General features: G+C 42.0%; 1 protein-coding gene and 1 long non-coding RNA gene across 4 annotated transcripts in view; one reads left to right on the plus strand and one right to left on the minus strand.

Moving 5' to 3' along the window:
• The window catches only part of CUL3 (cullin 3), a 58,399-nt gene extending 46,989 nt beyond the window's left edge, over positions 1 to 11,410 (minus strand). Inside the window, exon 1 of the mRNA XM_075761018.1 lies at positions 11,040 to 11,410. Within this exon, the coding sequence (XP_075617133.1) occupies positions 11,040 to 11,105 (66 nt within the window). The 5' untranslated portion in view covers positions 11,106 to 11,410. The remainder of the gene's footprint in view (positions 1 to 11,039) is intronic.
• Positions 11,411 to 21,394: 9,984 nt separating this feature from the next.
• LOC142602916 (uncharacterized) lies at positions 21,395 to 26,935 on the plus strand. 3 transcript variants are annotated; one of them, XR_012836761.1, is made up of 4 exons: positions 21,395 to 21,499; positions 22,655 to 22,768; positions 23,815 to 24,902; positions 25,355 to 26,935. It is a non-coding gene; the product is annotated as an uncharacterized LOC142602916 (long non-coding RNA). The 3 variants fall into 3 exon arrangements; XR_012836760.1 differs by having other exon boundaries at positions 23,815 to 26,935; XR_012836762.1 differs by having other exon boundaries at positions 21,401 to 21,509; positions 23,815 to 26,935.
• Positions 26,936 to 27,019: the final 84 nt, after the last annotated feature.

Below are 27,019 nucleotides of genomic sequence, written 5' to 3' on the forward strand. Positions count from 1 at the left end.
AAATGCAAAAACAATGGAAACAATATAAACTGAAAGACAAAATTACACAGTGCTGATTCTGTGAACATAGACATCTTTCCATTTACAGACCTTAACAAAATTAGTATGAGTTAGCGTTGGGAAAGTGCAACTGTAAGAATGCATCATATACGCAAAGACTAAGGTCAACAGTCTTTCATAAAACAGTTTCACGCATATCCCAACTGTAAAAAATAACGTATTTAGTCAGCAGTAAAGAGCAGAAACATACGTGTGTAACAGCACCTATTTCATTCAAAACAAGGTCCATGTGTACTCACTACTCTCTAATACCACTGAGACTCTAAATTGCCAATTCTTTCCATTTTTCTATTAGAGATGCAAACTTACATGACATGCTTAAGTCCATGGACAAGGCTTACCTTTTTCCTCTCCTGCAGGTCCATTAAGGGTAGGCCACAAACTACATTATACTGTCTAAAAATCAACTTATGGGTTCAATTTGCAATTTATGATGCTCACCTTACAAAATGCACCTTCAAACACTCTCATTAATACAGATAAAAAGCAAAATATAACTTGTCTGAGTGGGGCAATGAAAAATGAATGATAGCTCTCCAGCCTCATTTTTCATTCACTTAATATATATGGATTCACACGGACCAGTCTTTAAGGTTCTGTATAAAAAAATACATCAGTAAGTTAACAACATGGGATAATCAAAGTCAGTAAATACTGTATCTGAGATCACTTACACAAAGCTTAACTCTGCCTCTTATACACTCATCTGCCTTACTATTTATTTTCCACAAGACCCAAGCCCCTTGAAATACACATATGCTTTAATCAGCAGGGACTGAAGGATGTTATCCTCCAGCAGGGCTGGATACTGGGGAAAAACAAAGAAAACAGACCAAAATTAACTTCTTTTCAACATAAACTTTCAAATATGCTACTAATTATACTAGGGACTTTATCCTAGAATTACATGCTTTGCCGAAAGAGGACAGCAGAATATTATTTAACTAAAAATAGAGAAATCCAAGTTTTTAAGATACCTTCCCCCCGCGCCCCAGCATCTGCAGACAAATATAAATGCCTTTTCAAATACCAAAAGGCATTACATGTAAATTAGTCCATCTCCCCCTGCCACAGTGCAAGCTTCTGCCTACCTGCCATCAGTCTATGAAACTTGGTTTTACAAAAGTTTCACAAAAATATTTAAAAAATAACAATTAACTGGTTTTTTTTCAAGCTTCTAGAAGAACTGAATTGGTAAGAGGCTAAATATAGAAGTTCTAGTTCAAAAGATAGTTGTCACTGCTATAGAATGGAAGTGCTTATACAGCCAAAATAGTGACATTGCCTGTATTATTAACCAAGGTTCTTTTAAAAACATCCAATGACATTTCTACAGCTCTCATTACTATAGTGACTGAAAATGGAGGAGGATTACAAAACACCTATAATGAAACTGCTTATTTCCTAAGAACACTTCAATTTGACAATAGTAAGGAAGAACTGTCTACACTTCTGAAACTTCTCTTACTAATTTGGAAACTGTTAGAGCTGAAGTCTAGATCTAAGATTACACTTCATAAAGTCTCATCTTTCATGTTTAACTTTGCAAGGTACCAGAAGCATTTTCAGATATGAAATAAGTTTTTGGCTTATTTCAGTAGTTGTATGGATTACTTAAGGTGCAAATTACACCCGTGGGGAAAAAAAGAGTTTATCAGGTCAGGATTGCTTAACTAAAAAAAATCCATTCTGAATGAAACGAATAAATACAAAACTTTGACACCAAAAATCTGCCCACTTCCTCTCTCCTGCCCAAAAGAATAAAAATGAATATCAATATTCTGAAGAGTAATGAGAAGTTCAGAGTCCTCTTGACTCACTTCAGAAGCAACAATCTTAAGACAAGTTTCTTCAAATTAAAGTTATGGAAAAAAAAATTCTGAAAGGCTTGTCTAACAGCAGGAAATATGTTCCTGAAAGAAACACAATAGCTTTAAGGTTCCTATCCTAAACAAAGTTGGTGTTAAAAGAAAATATTTGAACCTAATTAGAACAGCAGAAATGGAATGAAGAAGGGCTGAATTTCTGGGAGTGAATCATCCCTCTCATGTGTCAGCAGGATCCTGGAGGTCTAGAAGATGCGGGGAGAGACAGGTAGTTCTGCACTTCAAGAGCTCAGCTGGGTGTCTGTAGCTGTCGAACAGGCTCTTGTCAAAGGTGCAGCGAGAGACAGTGCAAACAGCGTCACAAAATTTTATAAACTACTGGGTATGCCTTCCCCATTTTACAAACAAGGGTCAATTCTAAAAATTTCTTTCCAGTCATTTAACATTCCACTGCAATGAAAATCTTACAACAGCCAAGGTCATGCTTTTCAAAATCTGAGGACTATGTAACTATGAGCAAACCACCACAAATGAAGTTCGACTGCTAATTTCCTCAAAGCAGGTTACTTGGGATAGTTGGCCTTGTGCAGGCTCTTACACTGCAGGAGAAGCAAGGTGGTTCATTCCTCTTTCATCAGAATTATTTCCAATTTAATAAAGAACTAAGAGCAGGAAGGAAAGTTGTTTGTTTACCTATAACCTAACAAAATTTACTAGCAAAGATTAAAAATTGCTGGAATGCTCAAATTTCAATGGGCTTTAGGCCTCTGACTCTCTTCATCTCCTTTTAAACCCCAGCTGTGAAACTGCAACATTCCAGGTAACGTGCAGTAGGTTGTCTTCAAACTGCTGTAACAGACGACGGGTCACTGTCACTGTCTGCAGAAGCAGCGCTATCACACCCCAGCCTACTACTCACATCATTCCTAACTCTAAACCAACAATTTTTTTTTTTTTTAACCAAAGTCAAAATGGTTTAAAACTTCAGTATGTGATCCTACCTCTAGTAGTTTTAAGACCATCATCACAACACTACAAAATAGAAATAAACAGCATTAATTTAATAAGAGGCAAATCCATGGGGTTTTTTGGCAAATCTTCTATATCGATGACTTGTATAATATTAACATTGCAATGACTTTAAAGCATAACTGAGATGCTGGATGCCTCAATCCCAGTTAAGAACTGCCAGAAGAAAGAGCAATGCTGTTCTGCATGTCCGTACCTTCTTGGAAGGCACCAAGTCTCCTCAGGGGTATCCATCTCTCCAAGTGAAAAAATCCATTAGTTCATTAACTTCCCAGCCTCGATGACCTGGATTCAGAAAGCTTCCCTGAGCCACAAATGGCCCGTTCCTTGCCCACTCAACTTCAATGTGAATCCCACAAGAATTATTTCTGGGGTTTGTCAATTAACCTACAAGTAGTTCAATATTTTACAACTGTTCAAAAATCACCACTATTTAAAGAGAAAAATCTGTGAAATACGCACCAATTTATACAGGTTGTAGAGAGATTTCCTGATGCCATGTCAAAACAAGAAATACAATGAACAATTTGAAGGGTATGAAGGAAGAAGAGGATAGGGGAGCAGAAGGGCCTTTAAAGGCTTTGGGGGCTTAATGACAACTCCTCCTCCATAATGATTCTATGATAACAATTCAAGAAATTTTATAGTAAATAAAAGATAAAATTTTATGGTAGGCAGAGGCCAACAGGGGATAATTTTTTTTCTCAGCTTACTTTGGGGAAGGGAATGAAGACACACTTAATAAATCACTTATGCATTTACAGGTAATCAATACCACTGCACACTAACAATAACCTTTCTCTGGGGGATTTTTGCACCGTATAGTGCACACACCATGACTGGATGCACAAATCAGCAGTGCCTGGAAGAGCAAGACTAACACTGAAACAAGTGCAACAGAAAAACAAATCCAGAGCTACACATGGAAATTATATCCACATACATAGTATCAAAAAATAGGTCCACTCAGATGCTACTAATGCTTTGAAAACAAAAGTAGTGTGAAAGTAAAAAGGAAGTATTTATTTCAATAAAGATTCTTCACATACAAAATGTAAGAAACAGACATGCACAGCCTGTACTCAGACTACATGTAGCGTAAGAAATGAATTTTTGATGATATAAGCTAGTCCAATTTTATAATCACTCACATGTATAATTTAAATTATTATTGTCTTCATTTATGTTTATTCTCATTAGTATTAAACAAAAAATTGGCATTTCCACAAACGCACCTCATCCATAACCATAAACAAATAAAGCAAGTTCTCTTTGTACATCTTGCATACTATTATACCTTATTTAAACTACAAGCAAGACACTTTCAGCCCTCAAACACCAATTTTATGCACAACTAATGAAAGAATCTAGGCAATTCCACAGCAAGCACAATCCAAATGTAAAGGTTTATTACAGTTTTGAGCTCCTTGCTGTACTTTGGTATTAAATGCACTTTTTTGTTTCCCTAAAATGCATGTTAAAAATGTCAATATGGAAGTTCTTTTGTTAAGTCATCTAACAGTATTTACTTCTACTGATATATCAGTACTTGCACCTTCACAAAAGAACCATTAGCGATTTAAAAATTCTACTGGCTTTAAACAAACTTCAGAAAAATAAAACAATCATATGACAAAAAGTATGCTGGGCCATCCTATAGTTTTCTACTACAGTATTTCCTACTCCTTGTTTCCTCAAAAACTGGCTCAGAATGAGAAATAAGAGCTCATTTCTCAAGTTTTTCCACACGTATAGCTACTAGAAACCAAAGATAACATCCAGTGATTATATGCACAAGGTCAAGAACCTATGTTGGACTGTACAGAATCACTGTGCATTTTATGAATGGACTCAATCAAAATAAGTTAAAAAAATCTGTCCCAGTCTATCACAAAATAGTTCACCACATAGAAATTATCAGACACTGCAGATCGGTCGTGGTGATGAAAATTTAAAAGCACCTGCACTAAGACTACCTGTCCTACAGATCAAAGCCAAAGACTTCAGAATACATATTTGAAATTCTAAGAAATGTTGCCACTTATGCCTTGTACACCTGCCCAGAAGAGATTAAAAAAAAGAAACATTCTGAAAAATTCTAAGTTTTTCTAGGAAAAAAAAAACTTCTGTTTTTATTTTATTACTATTATTATAACACTTCATGTAGAATACAAAAACCTTTTGATCAGTTGTATATCAACTCTTGAAAAGCCCTTTTACCTATCACTACCAGGGGAAAATAGTAATTCCTGTTTAATAATGCACTACTGTACAACACAAGAATGAGGGGGTGGGGAAACCTACCAAGCCACTTGAAAAAACTCAGACTGAATTAGCCACTATAAAAATCTTAACAGAATGCTAGTGGTGTTACTTTATACTCTAGCACAAAAATCAAGCAAATTTCAAATACAGGCAAGATCCATAAACAGCAGTACTCTTTCCAATGCCATGCAGAAGCACTTACTCAAAACTCAGACCAACTGGAATGATGATTGCTCAGAACTTAAGCCCTAATTAACAAGTAAAAATGAGAAAATCTGCAACTGAACCCTGAACATCTATAGAACTCAGGAATTCTAATGAGATTAGGTTAGACCACAACTAAAAGATAGTATAGTGTGTTAACAAACAAACAAACAAAAAAAACCCCACCTACAACTACTCACAGTCTACCCTGGAATTAGTGTTATCATCTCTTAAAAATTCTAAACACAATATTAGGGCATTCAGTCTGCTCAGAGCATTTTTTTTTTTTTTTTTCCTGTGAAAACTAGAAGGCCTTCATAAGATTTACTGTCCAGTAAACAGCAAGTATTTCTGTATTTTTCTGTAATTTACACCAAAACAACACCTTTTTCCATTGAATAAGATAAACAGTGGTTTAGGTTTTTGGTCTATTTTGTTTCTAGGTTTTAAACCTACTGAAATTTTAATGTGAACATTAATTTATTGCTACGGTGCACACAATACGGCTTAATAGCTAAGACGCTCTTATAAATATGAGAATATAAAGCATTCCAGATTCACAAAGCCAACCATGTAAAACATAAAGTTAACTAGGTGGTCTTGCACTCAGTGGGTTTACACTATTTTCATCAGAGCTGAAAAAGCTTGTGGTAAGCCATCCTCCAATTCTATCCTCATTCCATTCTCCGTGCGTCTCCATTCGCTCACCAATACAACATGCATGCTTTAAGGGTTATAAGCCAAAGCAGAAATACAAGTATTGCTTACATAATCTGAACACTTAAAAATTTAACTGCAGTTAAACGTGTTTTCTGTGAGCATCTTACAGCAGATAGACCAAGACACAAAATTCACATCAACTTCTTGAATTGATAGATCTACACATTATAGGTTGAAACATAAACTTAACAAACCTCCTATCAATTTGCATCATCAATTCCCCACGATTTAAAACAAACCACAGAAGTGGTCATCACGCTCAGAGAAAAAAAAAAATGCCTTCTGCCTACACAAAGCCTGAAACAAGTGGCTGTTGGATCTGTGGAGAAAGAAGCAGTGGCAATGAAAATATGAGCCTTAATACTTTCTCATGGAAAAGTTGAAACCATTTACTTGTAAGTTTACAGAACTTTCTTTGAGGAAGAAGTAACATCAATTGATAAATGATGATGAAAGAAACAGAAAGCTGTCTGCCTTTTTGCACAAGACCAAATGAAATAATAATTTTCTTGGGCACAAGTATTTAAAATAAAATTAATCAGTGAAGCTTGTGCGTATATATTCACACACACACTTGAAAGACTCATTCTATCACAAACGCATGTGTAGGATCTCTCTAAATACTTTCCGGAATTCATAATGTAACCATATAATACTGATCAACCAGAATAGTTGTGAGAACTGGCAAAACACTATTTTGTAGCCTTGCTTTATAGAGGAAAGATAGCACTGCAGGAAATCAAAGTGATTAAAAGCACTCAAAAAAACCCCCCAACTATAAAGATCAAACGCAATAACCTACATCAGGTCATGCTGGTTTTCAGAAAGATCTGTCCAACCCAATTTTATGGTGACAACTGACATAATTCATTGAGAGAAGGATGAGTTCTTGCAAGAGTTTATGCAACACAACTTAACGTTACTTGTATAAATTTTGAAAGCAAATTCCCAAAATGCTTTCCAAATTCTCACATACTGTTTATTTCTGTAAGAAACGTGCATTTTTTACTTTGTATAACTTTTCCCTCAAAATATATTTAAGGCTACTATTTTCCACTAGCTAAGCAGTCACAGCAAAACCGCTCAAATACATTTGCAGGAAACAATTTATACATGCTAGATCCCCATTATAGACATCACATCTCTCCAGAAGTTTTAAGTGCAAATCTAGCATGCTTTGGCACCACTTTTCACAGATCAACTAAATCATCTTAAAATTAGATTCACTGTAAGCCTGTGAGAGCTTTTGAAGTATTCCTTTAGCCAGCAGTAATGGGCTCACTGCAAGTTAAGCAACAAGAGCCAATTTGAGACCCTGAGAGAACTTTAAACCAGGGAAGGGAAGAAAACACCCCCCAACACTTCTCCAAAACAGGTGCAATTAATTCATGTTTTGCAGGAACATCAAACCTGCAGCTCTGCATAATGCACATACTGTGTATTCAGCAAAAATGCTACTGCACTCCTCCAAATAATTAAAAAACAAAAAAACTTACAAACTATATCCAACTTACATCACTGACACTTACTCCGCATTTCAGAAATTACTTTGCATTTTTAGTGTCCAACCACAACATAGTCCTATTAATTGCAGTGTGTATGAATTTGAAACAATAAAGTTTAAAGATTAAGAAAAAAGAACCTACACTCACTCAAAAACCCTCAAACTATTCCATCTCTCGCTTTAACGCTGCTCTGAATGCTATCTGGATAGACCTTACACAACTATAGAACAGCTATATATTATGAAGGTGTTAAAAGTACGATAAGAGGTTATTGGAAGTAGCACAATGGAAGTCTTCTACAGTGGTACATACGGTTACTTAACTGCACAAGCTTAACCTCATCAGTTTGCTCTACTGAATATACAGTAAGCTTTCAAAAAAAAATTATTTCTGTTATTCTTCCTAGATTTAAAAAAAATGCTCAAGTCTGAAGTCTCAAAAAAGAATGCATCCTCTTCTGGACTACTACTGATGCAAACATTATCACTGACTTTAAATCAAGCCCAACAAGAGAACAGAAGAAACTTCTTTTTAATAAATTAGTTTTTAAATTAGGAAAAGAAATAAATTTTTTCTATTTTGAACAGAAAAATTGGTTAAATGTACAGAAAACTATTTTCCTCAACTACTTTTGATTACTCTACAATCCAGTACACCCTGTACTCAAAGTCATTGCCCTTGAGGTAAGAAAAAGCACATCAGAGCACATACCAGGAGCTGGCAGATATTAATGGACACTTGGGATGACCAATAATCTGCCACCAATTACAAGAAATAATAAAGAAGGAATCTAGAATAAATCCAATTCCAAAACATTAAGATCTCTAGGCACAACACTGGTGGTTTTCAAATGTTGTGGTCAATTTCTGCTTAATTTCTAGTAAGGTAGAAAAAGAAACTTTGGAGTAGTAATGTTTTGAAAATTACTATTTCTCCTTTCCTTTAGCTACTGTAAAATATAACAATATCATAGCTATCAAAAATATTACAAAAACTAGAAAATATTAAAGAGATAGAACCTACATGGAGGGAATTACCATAACATTGCAATGTTTCACGAACCTTACCTCTCCAATTTGGCTACTTCTAGTGTAATATGGTAAATAGCTACCTCCACGCAAGAAGCAAACTAATCTAAAACAGATAGACCTGCTGAGGAAAGATGATCAATAAGATGACAAATCGAAGCAGCCTACAAAGTCACCTCTGGAAGCACTCTCAATTCAGAGCTGAAGAGCAGAACCACCAAATTTGAGATAAAAGAGCGAAGATCAGTAGCAGAAGTACAAATAGTACACGTTCTAAATATAGACTCTACCCCACACACAAACGCAACCTCATTGACATGAATAATCCCACTACAGTCACTGGCACTATTCACAAGACCAAGGCTATACAAACACTTTGGTCTCCACAAAATTAGTTAAGATTTTTACACGAACTGCAGTTATAGCCTTCTGCAATTATGAAAGAGAAACCCCTCCAAATGTCTCAACCAAGTACACGCTTCTTTTCTAGAAATGCTTTATCAACAGGATTGTCAACAAAATGACTTGGAAAAGAAAAATCTATTGAAGGGAATGCCTGAAAAGTGGCTGTCAACAGATGTCACAACTTTTAAGATCTGTAGGCCTTAATGCCTATTTACTTACTAAATTATTTTAGGGAGAAGATAATTTTTATATTTTTTTTTAAACTTTTAACTTAGACATTCCTTAAGCCACTGAAAAGAAAGACATTGCTAGCAAAAAGTCTCAGAAGAAAAAATCCTTACAACAATGTTTAACTTTCTGTAAGAGCAGGGCTCTGTACAAGCATTCTTCATCCCCCAAACTAATTTCATATGCTCATTCACAAAAGTGGTGAAAAAAGTAAACCACAAAAAAGTAAAACTAAAGTTTATCCTATTGTCAAGTCTGTCTCTGTTGACTGACCCATATCTACATATTCATGGTTGGAATACGTGAATCTGTTTATCACATTAAAAGACTGCTATATTTTTGGTGTAGTTTGTAATAAAACATATATATTGGTTTTGTCATGGTTTAATTATACAGGGTTTCCTACTACTTGTTAGTAAAGCCTTGGTCACGTTGCAGTAAGTCTTTTTCTTTATTCCTATAATCCAATGCGTCCTAACAAATTGAAACATCCTAACAATTGACACTCTTGAAAAAGGCTGTTTCAAGAAATAAATGCAATTTGGAGATCAAAAACCTTTCACCAGCTAAAATTCCTAATTTCATAGCCCATTTTTTTTCTTTTACCACTAAATGCAACTGTCAATGATTAAAAGTGGAAGAAAGAGTATGAGGAAAACAGGATAAATCAGATTACTATTATTAAGCCAGAATTTTCTAATTTCATCAGTGAGAGTTTTGATGAAGCAAATATATTGATATATTCCTTGCCAGTGAAATAAGATAAACAGGTATGTCCAGTTTCTCTATAAAGGCAAGGCGCATTAGTTCTACACTACTGCCTGCTGGGATCAGACGTAGCATCAAAAAGTTAACGCTAAACCTTAAAAGCCAGTGACTCAACTAAGTATCTTCTTTTTAACGTATACACCAATGAACACATACACACTTCCTGGCCATCCTCTGGCAGACTGAAGCTCTTCTATTTCTCTCATTCCTCAATGCCATTAATAGTACCCTAGCTGTTATTCTGTTGTAAGCTTTAATTGAACCAACTGTCAAAACACGGCAAGCTTTATGGCAGTATAAATTAATAATCTGGCTCGTTGCCCTCTGTAACTCAAAGGGATGGCATGCTCATGGCTCTACTGAACATGCATGAAAGTTACCTGTGCCTAGATGTTTATAGTAACATCTTCTGAACAGCTGGCATTGTGCCACCTAAATCTTATAATCATACAACTTATAGCCTCTTTTACGGAGTGGAGAGTGAAATAAAATTCATCAAGAGGAAACTCTCCAGAAGACATAAATAAATCCCCCCCCCCCTTCCGGGGTTAACTAATTTTGTTGATGTGGGCATATAACCTTCGACTCCTTCTCTGAGGCCTTTTCCTTGAAAACAAAGAAACCACCCACCCCCCAATGCCGTACGTGGATTTTCATAATTGATTTCCTCGACTGACGAGGGAGACGGTAACCGCGGGGACCAGTTCCCCCCCACTCGCCGTGGGGCAGGCAGCGTTGCTCCCCCGAGACGCAGCTCCCGCACGTCCCCCCCACGCCGCTCCTCGCACGGCGGGTGCCCGAGGCCGCCGGCCGGCTGACAGCTCACCCCGCACCGCTCGCACCCGCGGCCCCCTCCGAGGTCGCCTCTGCGCGGGGCCGGCCCGGCTCGCCGCCCCGCGGCCCCGGACACACGGCGGGGCTGACAGGACGGCGAGGCCGCGGGGCCTGCGGAGGCCGGGGCCTGGCGCGGCCGCTCAGCCCGGCCTAGGCCCAGTACTCACAGGGAAGGCTCGGATCCGCATCTTGGTGTCCTTCCGGCTGCCCGTCCCCTTGCTCAGGTTCGACATCTTCGGGCCCGGCGGCGGCGGCGCCTCCCGTCCGGAGGGGCGCCGGGGGACGCGCGGCGGGGCGGCAGACCCCGGGAGCGGGACCGGGGGCCGGGCGGGGGAGGCCGCTGGCGACCTTCACTCCGGGCTGCGGCCCCCGGGGCTGCGCGGAGGGCGGGAGGGGAGGGCCGGGCCGAGCCGGGCCAGGCCGAGCGGGGGGAGCAGCGGGGGGAGGCGACGGCGAGGGGCGAGGCAGCGGCGCAGGCCCCTCGCTCCGGTGGCGGCGCTTCCTTCACCCTCCTCCTCCGCCGCGATGGCGGACAAACATCGCTCAGTGCGCAGGGCCGAGCGCCCCCCCCCCTTCCTCTCCCTTCCCTTCCCACCACCCAGCCAGCAGCCAGCGAGAGACAGATCCGGCCGCGGCGGCAAGCGGGGGCGGCGGCGGCGGCGGGAGGGAGGGCGGGAGGGCGGCGGGGCGGGGCGGGGCGCCGCTTGCGGGGGGTGAGGGGCGGGGGAGGGGGGGGGGTGCCTCGCCGCTCTCGCGAGGCTTCCGCCGCTCTCGCGAGACGGCCGGCCAGCCCCTCTCCGGCGGGCGGAGCCGTGCGGCTCCCAACTGCGACCGTCGCTTGCGGACGGAGAGGGGAGGGCGGGGAAGGCGCGCGGGAGGAGAGAGCGTCGCTGATTGGCGGAGAGCGACGCCGCGGGAGGGCGGGGCCAAGCCAGGCGGGCGGCTCGTCCACTCAGGGGCGGGGCGCGTTGCACGCGCGGGGCTGTCTGTCCGGGGGCTGTTGGCAGTTCTCAGCCCCGTCGGTCTTTGACGTCTGCGGGCTGCGGCGGGTGCGTCACGGCGCGTAAAGCGCAGGGTCTGGCACCCGCGCGGGGAAGCGTGAGCGGGCCTCGCGGCTTTAAGCGTGGCCCGAGCGCTGCCGCAGCCCCAGCGGCCTGTGGAGACGGGGCATGGACCCGGGCCTGTCCCCAGGCGCACGGCGCCTCCCCCGTGGTTTGGCTCCCTGGCGTTAACGTGGCGCTGACGGCCGAACGGGGACAGGCCGTTCGCCCCTTTTCCTGTTCCTTAGCCTTTGAAGTCTCCCGGGTGCCAATTCTGCCCCTCTGAACCGTGCCAGGGTAGGCGTACCCCCGGCGGAGGCTCACAGAGGGGCGTGACGCAAGGCGTTTTTATTTATGTTGTGTGTTTTTGTCGCAACGCATGCCTGTGAAATGAGGGTGCCACCTGAGGAAACGCTTGTATGAGCCCAGAGTTAAATACAGGTCATTCAGGAAAGGGCAGTCGCTGTAAAAGGGAAGAATGTTTTGAAAATGGCAGGTCGTGCAGCAGCAGGGTAGCACCGCTCACAGTTGGGCCGGTCAGCCAGAAAATAGGTCCCAGTCACCAGGGGACTGACTGAAAAGTTAGTGGACGGAATGGAAATCTGGGTCAAAACATGCCTTGCTCAAGATCCCCCAGAGGAAGTACCTGTGGCGTAGCCAGGAAGAGCATTTCTTTTGGGTGACTCTTAAACTGGACTCAGAATACCAGGGCATCTTGTGATGCACGTTACCGTCCAGCCCCACTTACCTCTCTCATTGCTGTTTTCCTACAGGCGCCTCTACGCAGCACGTGCCCTCGGGGCACAGAAGCGACATACCTTCTCTGAGCTACTTTACCTCCTGTAAGAGTTATTTCACCGTTTTCATCTCTTTGAGTTTATTACAACCACTTGCCATTGGGACTATGCATGTTCATATATGACATATTTTTTAATCTCCCCATCAGAATTAAGTATATACGCCTAGAGAAGATGTTATATAACAGCAACACAATAAACAATGATTGCAACATGACTATGCAATACAAACCAGTCCTTTTCAAAATTACAGTACAGTCAAAATGCAGATGAAACAAAGGCGAGATGAGAAGGGAAAGATTGCCATTGGTTAATACGAAGAATATGGCTTCCACATCGTTGCAATATCATTTCAATCTTATTCCTCCTCCTAAGTACTTCCTTTGCCAAATGAGGACAACCTCCTATATTAATATAAGTGTTGTTTTCCACTCTGTGACAGTTAAGATCAGGTCATTTGAAAAAGTTTAGGTTTGACTCTTGTAAAACAGTTTGCAAAACTGAAGTAAATTTGTACTGAAACATGGAATTTTCATTTTGAAAATGAAATTTTGTTACAAGAGTACAACAAATTTAGTGCTGTTTTCAAAAACCAAAACTTTCCCCACAAACTGTTTTTAAGGAACTGGCATTTCTTCTTTCAATAAAGAAGAAAAAGAACAACTTTTACTGTATCCATTACTGCAGATTGCTCTAGATTAACTTCTCTTCCTCTGATCCTGACCTTATGCCTGCTATGGCAGGCCTGGACCACCAGCCTCTTATCTTCTCTTCATCTAAGTTGCTACTAATGCACATCGTTATCTAAAAGTCGGAAAAGTGCTGACTCACCCTTAGACACCGTTCAGTCCAGCCCAGTACACTCAAGAAAAAATAAAATTACTCTCCTAACCAAGTGATCTCAATTCTCATGTCAAGTTGCTTTCTTTTACACTGTGAGCTTATTGCTACAACATCCTGGCATAAATATTATTGCTAGTTCTAAGTTTTTATTACTAAAAGCTGAATTTGCAGTCTCAGCCATCTTTTTGGGCAGATGTACGACCCAGCGGGGATACCTGCTCTACAGAGATTCGCCCGTAGTTTCTCCCTTCATGTCTGAGGTCTGTTCTGTGACTGTCTAAGGTGGAGACAATTACTATTTTTTTTTTTTAGTGCAAATTTTCTATTTCCATACATAATGTACAACATGAAGTTTTGCTGAAGATTAGCCTTTGAGCTTACACAAAGAACTAATTCAGAAGTTCATTAAGTGCTTATAATGTTAATTTGAGGTGGGTCAAAGCCAGAAGGAAGACAGGCGGGTGGAGAAGGACAGATTAGCATAGGAAGAGTTAGCCACCCTGTTGCTTAACTGGGTCATCTCAGCTATCTCGCATACAGATCTTATGTATCTTCTGTTAGTCCGGCAGTGAAGTAACGGTTCTTGTGCAGAAGAATGGTCGCCCTTGTTGGAAAGGTCACATCTGTGCATTATAGCAGCCTTAAGCACATCTTATACCAACCACAACAACATGCAGAGGTATGAAGGCCCCCAAAATAACTTACGCTGTGCAGAGAAGAGCTCAGAATTATCCAAAGCAGTCATTTACTGATGCTTTTCTGAGGTCCTTTCAGTCCTCTGATCTTAAATATTAATGATACCACTAAATAGTAGAGGAAGTTGCTCAGGTGCCTGCTAAACCATACAGAATATTTCCACCCGAATGACATGTCGCCACCTTTCTGTCAGCACAAGAAGGATGACCCTTTTCATTGACATGTGTATCCTGATGGTCGCAACACATCTTTAATTATTTAAACACTACTTTCATAATCTGATTTAGCACTTACCTTAATCATGTGAAGGGTGACAGAAATTTTAGAAGAATGTGAAAAATACATTACATTAGAATCAATCTAAATTTACATTTTTATAATCAGGCCTTTGAAAGCAGAACATGGCTCTTGTTTAACTTAGAGAAAAATATTATCTATATACCTATGAGCATATGATTTCTTTATTTCAAATGCTGATTTTTTTCCTTAGTAAGGCTTGATTGTGCTTCACCAAAGCCAGAAACCAAGTTTTTTTTCTGAAAGTAAACATCACTTCGAAGGAATCATACATACATATCTTCAGGTCTTCTTTACATATTCCCTCACCCCTGCAACCATCAGTGATATTTGACCGTTGAAATACACAAGCATAAAGAAAAGTATTTCTGTCACCATAGGAAGCAGAATGACCGCATCCTGTTCTGCAGAGCACCTAAATGCCTGACTGACACAGGGGTAAGCATTTCGGGGCTTGACCTCACTGGAAGGTCCTACTGCAGAAAAAAACCCAAACAAAACAGCATTTGCATATTGTCGTGGGAAAACCAGTGAGTTCTCTCCCTTTAAAGCCCAGAATCAAGGGGAGGGCTCTTTTTTTCCTTTTTTTTTTTTTTTTTTTTTTTTCCAGTAAGTGCCTGCATCACTTTGCATGTGATGGTTGCTTTCAGATTTGCATGAATGATGTGTGACACAGTAACCATGTGTATAAGACAGTTCCCTCACTTTCTCATGTTACTATTTTGGGAGATACAGTAAACAAATAATTCTTTTCATCACAATTTCTACAACCTGAGGAAAAAAAAAAAAAAAGGTACATTTTTGTATAACAACACAGAGATATGCGCCAGCAAAACAAGGATCCAGTGAATGAACCACAGGGTGGTTTTGAATAGATCGTATTGAGGATTCTGCCAAAAATAGTTCTGCCAAAAGCAGAATCTTACTCCAAATCACTGAAAGAAAACAAAGCTCAGGACAACCAGATAAATGTATACTTTTACTGCCTTAATCCCTCCCCTGCAAGTCAGAACAATCATTGACCGCTTTGTGTACAAGGTTCATAGATTACAAGAGGTACAGGCACAATGGGGTCCTGTAAAAACATGATAAATATTCAGAAACATTATTTACCAGGGCACTATTACGTTTCTCTTCAAAGAAACAGAACGATTTCAAGGCATACCGTATCACATCGTTTCTATCCACGTTGAGACTTTTCCTTTTCTTTCCTGCATGTCCTGGATGAAGAAAAAGCTTGGTTTTTTATCTTCCTCTATCACTGCTTCGGAGGACTTGAGGGAGAGGTATAATTCAACACAATAAAGCTACCAGCATATCACATAGATCTGTAATTTTGGAGGGTTTTTTTCTTCTCCTTTCTTCCTTCTACAGAAATAACGTAAAAACTATTTTTTTATTATTATTTAAAAAGGAGCACAGTTGGGTTTTATTGTTTGTTTGGCTTGGGAGTTTTTTTGACATGGTGGAGGCAGTGGGGGTGGCTGAGAGGCCTGGGGGTGCAGTGAAAGGCTGCGGAGTGGCAAGACAAGAAGGAGAACAGGCAGCATGAAGTTATTTGCTTGTTCCCTCATGGAAACTCGTTGCTTAGAACATTTGGATGGGCTGTGTTTAAATTTAATTTCTGTTGCATTTAAATGCCACCGCAAATAGAGTAAATGCTAAATTATGACAGTCTAAACAGCTCAACAGTTTCAAAATTAAAACAGACTAAAGTACTTTCAGATATTCTTGCAAGCAGGAAGAAAAAGAGATGTTGAGGTACTATCTCAACTCTATTTTCTCTATTACTGACCTGACTGAACAGACAAAACCCTTGCTGATGGGCACAGCTTAACCCATGCTCTCCCTTAGAGCTCCGCGTATCGCTTTCGGTCCCATCAGCCAACCCAAGAGCAGACTGCACCACCAGCTTGTTGCACAAGATGTGCCCCTAGTGCCGGCGGGCTCGGAGTGGACTCTTTACAGGCAGCGTGCTGAGGACTGGCAGGAGAGATGATGAGGTTGCCGTAATGAGTGCATCATGTAGTGGCACATTTTAAAAACAGGTCTAACCAGACAATGCACATAATAACCAAAATTAATGCTGTCCAACCAGCACTGGCTTCCCTTTCAGTACCTGACCCACTTCAAGATTGGTAGAATAATACCTGGAATAATAATGAAGTCCTTAAGAGACTAAGTCAAGTCTCAATTCAAGTTCAAACTCACATCTCTAACGCATGCCTTTGACAGTTGTCTTGCACAATATGACTGCAAAATACACCAGCAAGCTGATGGGCTGTAATTCACCAGCACTGCAACTTCTCTTAGGGCAGCAATAGCTGTAACTACGGTACCCTCGGCGTCTTTCACAGCCTGCCTTGGTCTCTGTCAAACAAGGACTACAGCAGTACACGGTAGCTGTGTAAATGCCTGTGTCCTCACTACGCTGCTACTGCTAGAACAGAGGATGCTATCATATTGAGAAAATCGGACTCTTGTCACAGCCCCATTTTCTAGCTGTGAGACCACTGCCTTGCTGTCAAGTGGAGAGTTTTTACAGCTTTCAGCAGCGTGACGGGAGACTTGGTCAGAGCAAATTACAAAAAAAAAAATTCATGCTACAGCAGTTGCAACCAACAGTGAAAGCTGCAATGGTGCGGTTAGACAAATGGTTCAGGTTCAGAAGTTTTCCCCACCACATCACAACAATCAGCTCTTAGAGGGGAACAAGTGTGTACGTTGTGTGTCAGAAGATGGCCTGAAAGAGCCAGATGCTTCAAAACACTCATGGCAAATTTTCAGAAAAAAAAAAAAAAAAAAGTTTCTGTCACAAACCACGGAAGAAAATACTGTGCAGGAACCCAAGTGAAAGTTAAAAGGTTGTGCCAGTACCATCCTACTACACAGACACATACCAAAAGGTTAGGGGTGGCCTGATCTTGGTGTATAAAGCACCCACATGGGAAAGTGGTTTCTGAGAGTACTGCCATTTAAATCAAGTAGGAAAAGACTGCTCGACAAAATGGCTGTAAAGTGAAACAAGATCAAAAACAATGCAACACCAAAGGCAATTATTCCTTAAAACTATTTACCTGCCGATGCAACAGATCCTTCGTTATTCAGCCTGTCGAACGAAGCTCAGTAACTTGCTAAATACCAAGTCAGCGTCCAAATGGGGTGAGTTTTGTCAGAACTAGCTAACGCCATTTTCTTCCAAAACAGAAGCTCCAGATGTACTGAGGCACTCACTTCAGTAGTAATACCATCAGGAGCTCTCGGCACCGTATGCAGATGGGGTGGGTAATACAGCTACTTGGTAGCATTCACCCGCTGCTTTGCTGTGGCACGCACGATGCTGGTGGAGAATGAGCGCTCTGAGAGGGCTGACAAATTTTTGTTCTTATGACATCTAGTTTCTTAGTACCAATTCAGTTTCTTTGGGACTGGAGGAAGTTGCTTTGAAAGTTGAGGGAGAAACACGGTTCAAAGTTTTCACAGTTACACTCACCAGAGATGACTTTATTTGTGGTTGTTACTGACTTTCATGCCCCAGCTATTTTGACGTTTCCTGTTAGCTAAGTGACAGAATTGGTCGCCTTGCATACTTAAAATGCCTGTACATTTGTGGCCTTCACACATGCAGGTAAAAACTAGGTTTCCCATGTGGGATTTTCCTCCTCCTAAAATATATGCATCTTTAAAAAAGTTACTTCTGCACAGAAGAAATCTCTAGCCAGCTGTAGTTTGCATACTTTCCAGGTCCTTTACATTGCCATAGAAAGCCTTGGGCAGCAAAGTGACTAATCTTCAGTCTCAGGTCAGGTATTTACTGGAGAAGCAGCTGTGCCAGTTTAAGATGCGACTGACATCCAGATGTTTGCCATCACTCTGCAGCAGCTGTACAGTCAGCCCTATTGCATAGTGGAGAAGACTGTATAAAAAAAATTAGTGTTTAAATTCCAGTGGAAAGTCAGGTGGGTCACATCACTCCTACCAGCACTTACTGACCGGCTGCCTTTGCACTGAAACACATGCGGAGCGCCCAGATGATTAATTCTGACATCTGAGCTGTACCAGGAAGAGGGTAATTTCCAGTTTGCGAGTGGGAATGGACGTCTTCAAGTGCCACAAAGCCATTTCTACAATGACCGTGTGACTGTAGCCTCAGAAAACAGTCATTATTTTTAGAGGTTGCCAGTAAACATCCTCTTCCAGACCTTGCTCTGCAGACCAAAGATGCCAGACATCTGGAATGGGCATTCCCAGAAATCAGGGGTCTTCCCATAGCTCCATAAATTGGAACTGTGCTGCTGTTGTGCTAATCTGCCCGAGCCAAAGCCTGCTGATCAGTGCAAGCCTGCCTTTGTCAGCTGTTTGCACTAACCCAGCAGAACGTGCCTGAAGCACAGCAGGGTGCGTTTATTCCCCTGGCTACACCTTTTGGCAGAACTGTGCCGGTGGTAACTCCTGGCTCTGGTGAAAATGCAAAATTGGAGGTAGAAGGAGCAAGACTTTCAGCGATCAAAGGTGTTTGCGAAGTGGTAATGGCACAGGACCACCAAGTATTTGAGCGTGTTCCATAGTACAGCTGTCCATCTCTTTAGTTCTGTGTAAAAAATGTGAAACATCCATGAGAAGCACAACTGTCCTTCAGCCGTTAAACAGCTCTCTACTCACAAGGTTGAGTTCAATGCAAAAAGTGATCTTTTAACAGATTTATACCATGACAATAAATTCAGACAAGATGCCTCTTTAAACCGTCACAGTATTGCTCCTATCTTTACTACACTGTTATCTAAGGGCCAACAAACAAGACTCGTATCTGGCACCAGACAAACACAAAAAAATAGGCAGTCTCCTACAAAGAAGCTCACAAATGATGCAGATACAGCAGGTTATGGGAGGGTGTGGTGGGAATGAAGGTGTGTTTTCAGGAATGGGATTATGGTTCTTGGACTTTCAGTCTGAAAGGAGGCCTAAAGAAAATGAGGAAAACCCCCACATACTAGATATCTTGAACCTGTGGTGAACCTGTGGTGAACATGCATGAGATCACCTATGTATGCATACGTCTCTCATGCAGAGAGTCCAGTGGGCTTGGTAAATCAGGCCCACGTGTGCTGAGCCTGGTGTTTTGAACAGTCATGACATGGATGCCAGGAAAGGATAAGCTTTTGATACTAATGAGTTATTTGTTTAACTTCGGGAAATACCTAAGTAAATAATGTCCGGGTGAGAAGGCATGGTGTATTAATACTTTATAGCACAGACCCACTCCCATGAAATGGCTACAGTTTCTCAAGACATTAAAAGACAAAGTGCAGAAAAAACCATGACCATAATGGATGAAGAGCTACATGCACTAGAATAAAAATCTATATGCAAGACCATTTTTCCCAGGATGGACGTATTGGATGTACAGCAAAATCTTCCTAATATAAATGCAGCGTATATTAACAAAAGTACATTGTTACTGATGTACTTTACACAAGCCTAAGGTGCCGATAAAAAAAAAAGAAAAATATTTCAACAAACAGTAACAGCTTTTCCAGGCGGTACTCAGGTTGGCAATTGCATTTCTTAGTGTTTCTTTCTGACCCAAATTCTTTCTAGGGATTGAAATCAGTTGTGGCCAGATCTCAAGGCATATTTGGCTCCAGCTACCTGTCTAGGGGATGTTTTATTCATGTCATTACTAAAATCACAGCTTCGATTTAAAATGGTTTTAGAGAGTCTGCAGATTCTGCCCACATAGCATAAGGCAAGCAATATTCCTCAAATGGGCTATGTTGCACCTAGCACTCTTGAAAATAATTTTTTATTCCACATACCCATGATATTCCTTAATTTGAGCGAACAGCAAGTTTGATACCACTGTAAAGAAAATCAGAATCTGTAAATCACTTCTGTTTCAGTACAGAGAGAATATTAGCAGTAAATTTAAGACAGGCAAAAAGAATTATTTCTGGAATATAATTTTCTTGTCCTCAGTTCAACAGGATCCTGACAGGTCTAGCTGGGAATGGAGGAATAATAAAAAAAAAAATCCTGAGAACTGTTTAACTATAATCTCCCTTTTGTACTTTTCTGTTTCTTCTAATTGAGGAGGTGTAACAACTAGGGAGAGGCACACGCTATCATCGGAAACCTTTTCCGACCGATAATACGGGCTCAGTTATATGCTTCGTTACTTTCGATTGGTTTCAGGACTGTGGCATAAAAAACAAAAAGGAGGTGAAAGTACAAAACAATCACAACATTCTAGCATTTTCAAAATGATACAATTTCAGTTTTTGATCAATATGACTTAACATTTCCTTAAATTTTACTTCAAAGGCAGCTGTAAGGGATGTTTCAGATGTCTCCAGCGTGCAGGACAAGCGTACGCGTCCACACCCATGAGACACCCTGCCCGTTGGTTTGCCTGTGAAAAACAGTGTTTACCGCGAAGGCTGCAGCCCCTGTTCCCTGAGTCACTGAGCAGACACTTCCTCCGCCTTGCAGAGGTGCAGCAGCAGCAGCAGCAGCAGCAGCAGCAGCAGCAGCAGCAGCAGCAGCAGCAGCAGCAGCAGCGGGGCCAGTCCCCTCCCGGGCCGGCTGTGGGAGCGGCACCGGGACGGCGGCACGCGTGGCCGCTGACTGCCCGGGGGCTGCGGGGCCTCCTCTCCTCACAGCCCCGGAGCCGGAGTCCCCCCGCCGGGGTGCAGGGGGGGGCCGCACGCCCTGGGCGGAGGGCTCCAGCTGCCCTCTCAGCAGCAGCTCAGCAGAGGAAGGGCCTCTTCCTCCTCCTCCTCCTCCTCCTTCTCCCCCCCCCGGCCCCGTGCAAACGCAGCCACCGGCGGGCAGCGGCCCCGCTTCCTGTGCCGCCCCCCCGGGCCCGGGCTGACCTACGAGCCTGGCAGCCAGGTCTGAGCCCTCAGCACTTTGGAGCGTGTCCGGTGCCAGATCCAGGCACCGAGCGCTTTCCAGGTACGCACAGGTACTGAGCAGGGTTTCCTCTTTTTTCCGTTCGTTTTCTAGGACATAATCTTTGATCGAGGCGCCCGGCGTTCCTCAAAAAAAGGCCCGTGTCCTTTTGTGACCTTGCCATCGAGCCGCCTGCCTTTAAGAAGGCTCCTAATTAACTTCCAATGGGTTGGGTTCACCTTAGCTAAAGACCTTCAAGAATTTTCCTCCTTGAAGATTTCCAATTTTGTTTCATTTTAAAATAGGCATCTTTATTTTTAAAGTAGGCATCTTAGCAGAACAAAAATTTAACAAATCTGTGCGTTAATGAAATACTTGTGGGATGAATGTTAACTGCAAACCTTGTCTCCTGCACCGGATTGTTCAGGAGAATAAAAGCAAGTAAATTCTAAGATAGTCCCGAGGTGTTTTAGAAATAACAGGAGCATCGCTTGTGCTATTCTAGCCATTTCATTGTCGAAATGCGATCACAGTTTAGCAACTCCTAGACATCAGGCAACAGTTCAGCAAACCTCGCTTAGTTTGCAGATTTCTTAAAAGCAGGAATGCCAGAGATTTTTTCTCCTGCCAAATTAGGCAAAGTCAGCCAAATGGAAAGGTGTAAATCCTGTCCTCTTGTGTACTCAGTGCCTCTAGCTGTCCTCAGGACCTGGCGGAGATTGAAGTTGCCTGCTATTAGCAACTAGAGAAAGGACGAGGCAGAATGCCAGCTTCTAAATTAAACAAACAAAAATCCTTTTCTTGTTAACTTTTAAAGACATGTATATTTCTTTCACACCTAGCGCTCAATACACGGTCAAGTTTAAGTGAGGGGCTGGAAAAGTCCCAAAGACTTATATACTTAGATTGCTAAAAGAAAGTAATTTCTGAACGCATCCCAAGGATCTATGAAGACATCTCTCGCTTCATCTCTGGGCCAGCTGGACTATTAGGAGTTGGGAAGATTTTTTGATCAGAGCGGAAAGTCTTACAGATCATTTCACAAGCCCCATCAATCAGCCTAATGCTGGCCCAGTTGCTGTAGCAGAAACATGTCTAAAGAATTTTTCAATTAGTTAAAAGGGTGATGCATTTCACTGTAGATTTTCACTCAGGGAGAGTGGCATGGGTTTGGTTTTTTTAAAATATTGTTTATTTATTGCTGCTTTCACATTTCAGAACTGCCCTGACTTCAAGGACTTACCCCAATGAACAGTCAGACATCCAAAAAAGCCCTTACACAAATACATCTGTTACCCTTAATAACATATTCCAAACACTTCTTCACCACGGGTAAGAGAACACACATATAAACACATTTCTGAAGGGGGAGAAATGACTAAAAGTGATTTCTTTATTGAAGTTTTGCGAAATGTATAGCTGGTACACGATATACAAGAGTTGTGGTGTTACTTGCCACATACAGTCAGGTCCCAGTAAATACAGTACTGGGCTGTTTAAAGAGTGACATATGCTGCTTACTAACAAGAAACCATTTATAGATGACTATGAGAAGAAATGCTATGACATTCCAGAGTTGCTTTTTAGTATTTGTAGGAAAGCATGCAGAAAGAAAAGAGGAGCATCAAAGTCTGGCTCCGCATACCTTCTGCCAAGCTCCTACAAAAACTCACTGGTAAGCCAGCATGGTCTGAAGAGGGGCTAAATAGCTGAAAAAAACCGTGGTGAAAGAGATGCAACTCTTTCCATAGGGGAAATTAATTTTCTAGTCATATCTCTCCAGAACGCAAACCAATAACATTGTCTCTCTTCACGTCCTCTTCCACTTCTCCTCTTTCCTAGATATTTGCCACCAAAGAAAAAAAAAAAAAAATCCAAGCCAGCCTTCCCTGCGTAGAAATCTACACCATACCAACCAATCCTTCATGTGTCTCTGCCAAGCTCTTTCCATGCATGTCAGCATTAGCTTATGACATTATTTTTAGGATTTGCCCTTCTGATCGAAACTCTTTGCACCAACCTCTGTGACTTCCTCCTCCTGCGTGCAGCTGCACCGGCCATCAAGGTCTTTGAAACTGCTGCAGCGCCGAATACAAACCGGAGCAAGGCAGGAGGCTCTCATTGCTGCAAAGTCGTTACTTGTGCCAGATGTCTGTCTTTAAAAATATACTTACATATATAGACACACACATATATACACACGTATATATATATATATTTTTATTCTCAGTAGAGAGTTTTAGCTTGCTTACCAACAATACACAGCTTAAGACCTACCTCCTCATTCATAGTAGCATACGTATTACTGACACGTATCTTAAGGAGGACTTCTAAACTTGAAACTTAAACTTTTAATTAAAACTTAATATGCCTTTCAGGCCTACTTGCACCTGAAATCCATCGGAGCCCAGCTGCTGCGTGTGGCGAGGCGGTGCCAAGCTGGCTGTCAGATGCACACAGCGCTTGATCAGAGTCATTGCTGACAGGAGCTTCAGCCAAGGTCTCATTTCTGCAGCCATAAGGAAAAAAAGACGTCTACTTTAGGTTGGCAGGAATTTAACCATTAGAGGAGGATTTTTACTCACAGTGTTCTTTCCTTGGTATTACGCAATGGGTGGAACGCAGAGGATTTTGCTCTGCGTTTTAATGAAGACCTGTGGCAATGGCAGAAATTGTCACTCAAGGATTTCCCAGGCCTACGAGAATGACTCGGCTTGAAGGATTGTGCGTCCAAACACACAGATTACCCAATAAAATCTGTTACTTTCCTGATGCTCGTCAGTCCTAGTCCTATGAATCAAGAGCTCTGTTGGGTAATCCTGTGTCTCAATTATGTTTTGGTGACACGCATGGATTTGAAAGACTCTTGGGGATTACTCTGACCACAAAGTACTCTGGTGCTGGATGGCTGTGCAGACAGCCCTGCCTCGTTTTCCCTTTGTTTAAGCATTGTGCAAGGAAATACTTGCAATGCACAGGAAGATGCAGGGGTCATAGGAACAATCCTGCACGTGGGACAGATTTTCAGACAGTTATGCCATAAGCAGTACTTGTCAGAGGAGCCCAAAGCCCGGGCAGCCTGCGTGACAGCAGCGACCTTGCTGCTCAGGGCCAGGTGCTGTTTTGGCATCAGAATATTCCATTGCTATTCCCATCTCTTGTCGCCAAAGCATGGGAACCAAGGCAAACAGCTGAGGATGTTAGCCTATATTAGATAAACAGCCTCAAAAGGTAGTCTAATATTTTTTCTCAATTAACAATTCTCTCACTTTAGGTGTGGAAACAGGCAATGATGCCTTCTCTTTAACGCCCATACTTACAGGCGAGGCGAGAGAAGACGTGTTGCCCTAGAAGCCCCAGCAAGTTCCAGATGTAAAACTGCATTACAGTTTTTGGTAGCTGGATGTTGCCACGGGGCAAAATGAGGAATGAAGCTGCTGGCTTAGGGGCTGTGCACGGGACTCTGGTAAGCAGTGGAAGCCAGTGTCACTTAGAGTCTGTCATCTCAATGGCCAATCCTTCGAAAGACTTGCTGCTATAGATTCAGGTTGGCTTTACCTGTGATATTCCTTCCTGCACCTCTGCTTTCAGCTGTAGTTAAGATTACAATAACTAGCCTATACATGTTACTGGACAGCAGGATTACTGTTGTTTTTAATGTATTACACCATCAGGCAAGCTGTTGGGACAGAACAGCTGGACAAGTTGGAGCTAGCCTCCTCCCAATTAGCTGCTGCGTGGTTCTGCTTCTCAGTTAGAAGCTCACATCTCTCCAGTTTTACATTTGTACTTGCTTATTTCAGGTATCAAAAGCAGGTGGAGAGTACAGATCTGATGGCTGGCGTCTCTGGAGTTATATGTTGGATCGTCTCCACTATACCCCATTGCACGTTGCACCGCTTTTCTGTTTTCCCTTAGGAAAATGTGGACACCACCATTTACCTGCATTGCAAGTGTCACTTGTCCAAGGCTTTGAAGAAGTGGTACAGCATACTCTGGTAACTGATGTTTATACAGTGTACAGGCCCAGTGTACAAGCAAAAATAAGTTAACATTTTAAGACTAATTCACAAATTAGTTTTAATCTATTTGTCACAAATGCTGCTACTGGCAAAGGAGCGTGAGGACGCCTGGTCCTTCAGGCTCCTCACCAGCACAGCAGTCTTTTCTAGGAGCTAGCACATACTGCACGCTATGATGGCTATGCTGCGTGGCACAATTTTCCCAGTCAAGGTTCATTTCGAGCTGGTTTGTCTGCATTGCAGTGCTTCAGAAATACTCAGCTTTCCCTTTCCCAGAAGGCTATTCTGTCCAAGCAGGAAAAAGAAGGGAAAAAAAGAAAGGGGGAAACTAGCCAAGCAGCAACAAAGGAGGCGAGCAAAGCCCCAGCATGCTCCTTGAGGGGCTGCAGGCACTGCTGTGCATGCAGCAGAGAGGACAAATTACTCCAAAAGCAGTGTGATCCCGCACACTGAAACAGTTACATGCATACGAACAAATTACAGCATGCTTGCTGGCCACACAAACAAAATACAGTGCATTTGCTGTCTCCGTCTTATTCCATGAAGCCAAAGTTAGCCCTGCACCTCTGAGCCGTAACTCGTATTACAGTACAGCTCCTGTTTTACACACGCATAGACACATCATCCCACTTCACTAATTCCACAGCCACCCGAGCTCTTGTCCCCCCACTCCATGATAGACCAAGACTTGGATTTCCCTTGCTTTCAGCAGTGAATGCAGCAGTCCTGGTCAGGAAAAAAAGGAGCAAAGCTGGCACATGCACAGCAGGAAGGGGTTCGCTGCAGTTGCAAGCAATTTTTTAAAAGGCCGATGACATGTCCAGATTTGGGCAGCTTTCTGCTATGTCCATCATGAGGACAATGCCAGTTTCCAAGTGTACGACAAATCTACACTGGGACACATGCACACTACCTGGCCAGTTCTGATCCTAGTAGCAGTCCGGAGCTGAGCCCAAGCTATTTATCCTGCTTCCTGGACAGCTTTTACAGACTTTGTCAAGTTCTTTGTACCTGCTTCTAAACTGCTTCATCCAGCCAGGGCAGAACAAGTTCAAGCGAACTAGAGAGGAGTGCGGATACATGTTCTTATTCTAAACAAAACAGCCTTTGATCAAAATAATTCATCTTAAAATAAGGGAGACACATTTATTCCCGAGCCTCACTCAAAGACACACTATATAAAACCATTTTTGATGAAACCAAGATGGTCCAAGTCAAGAATGGAAAACACTGGGTTTGGCAAAACAAATTAGCAGAGGAAAAATCAATCTCAAAGGGGAATTGTGGGAGATCTCAAATATGTGTAGCTCCATATTTAATATTAAAACCCTCCAACTCTCAGTTGTATTATATCTAGTATTCATATCAGTGCAAAATCAAGCACAAATCCAAAACCAGATCAAAGACTGCTGTTGTCCCTGAATTAACCCGTAAGAGGTATTGGATAGTCACAGTACATCATAAACAGACCAAAAAGGTGCAGTGCATTTTCAGTAGTTAGCCTGGGCTAGTAAGACTTTAAAAAAAAACAAAAAACAAAAAACAACAAACCCAAAAAACC

Source organism: Balearica regulorum, chromosome 9, assembly GCF_011004875.1.
Source record: "Balearica regulorum gibbericeps isolate bBalReg1 chromosome 9, bBalReg1.pri, whole genome shotgun sequence".
In the NCBI taxonomy this organism is placed as follows: Eukaryota; Metazoa; Chordata; class Aves; order Gruiformes; family Gruidae; genus Balearica; species Balearica regulorum.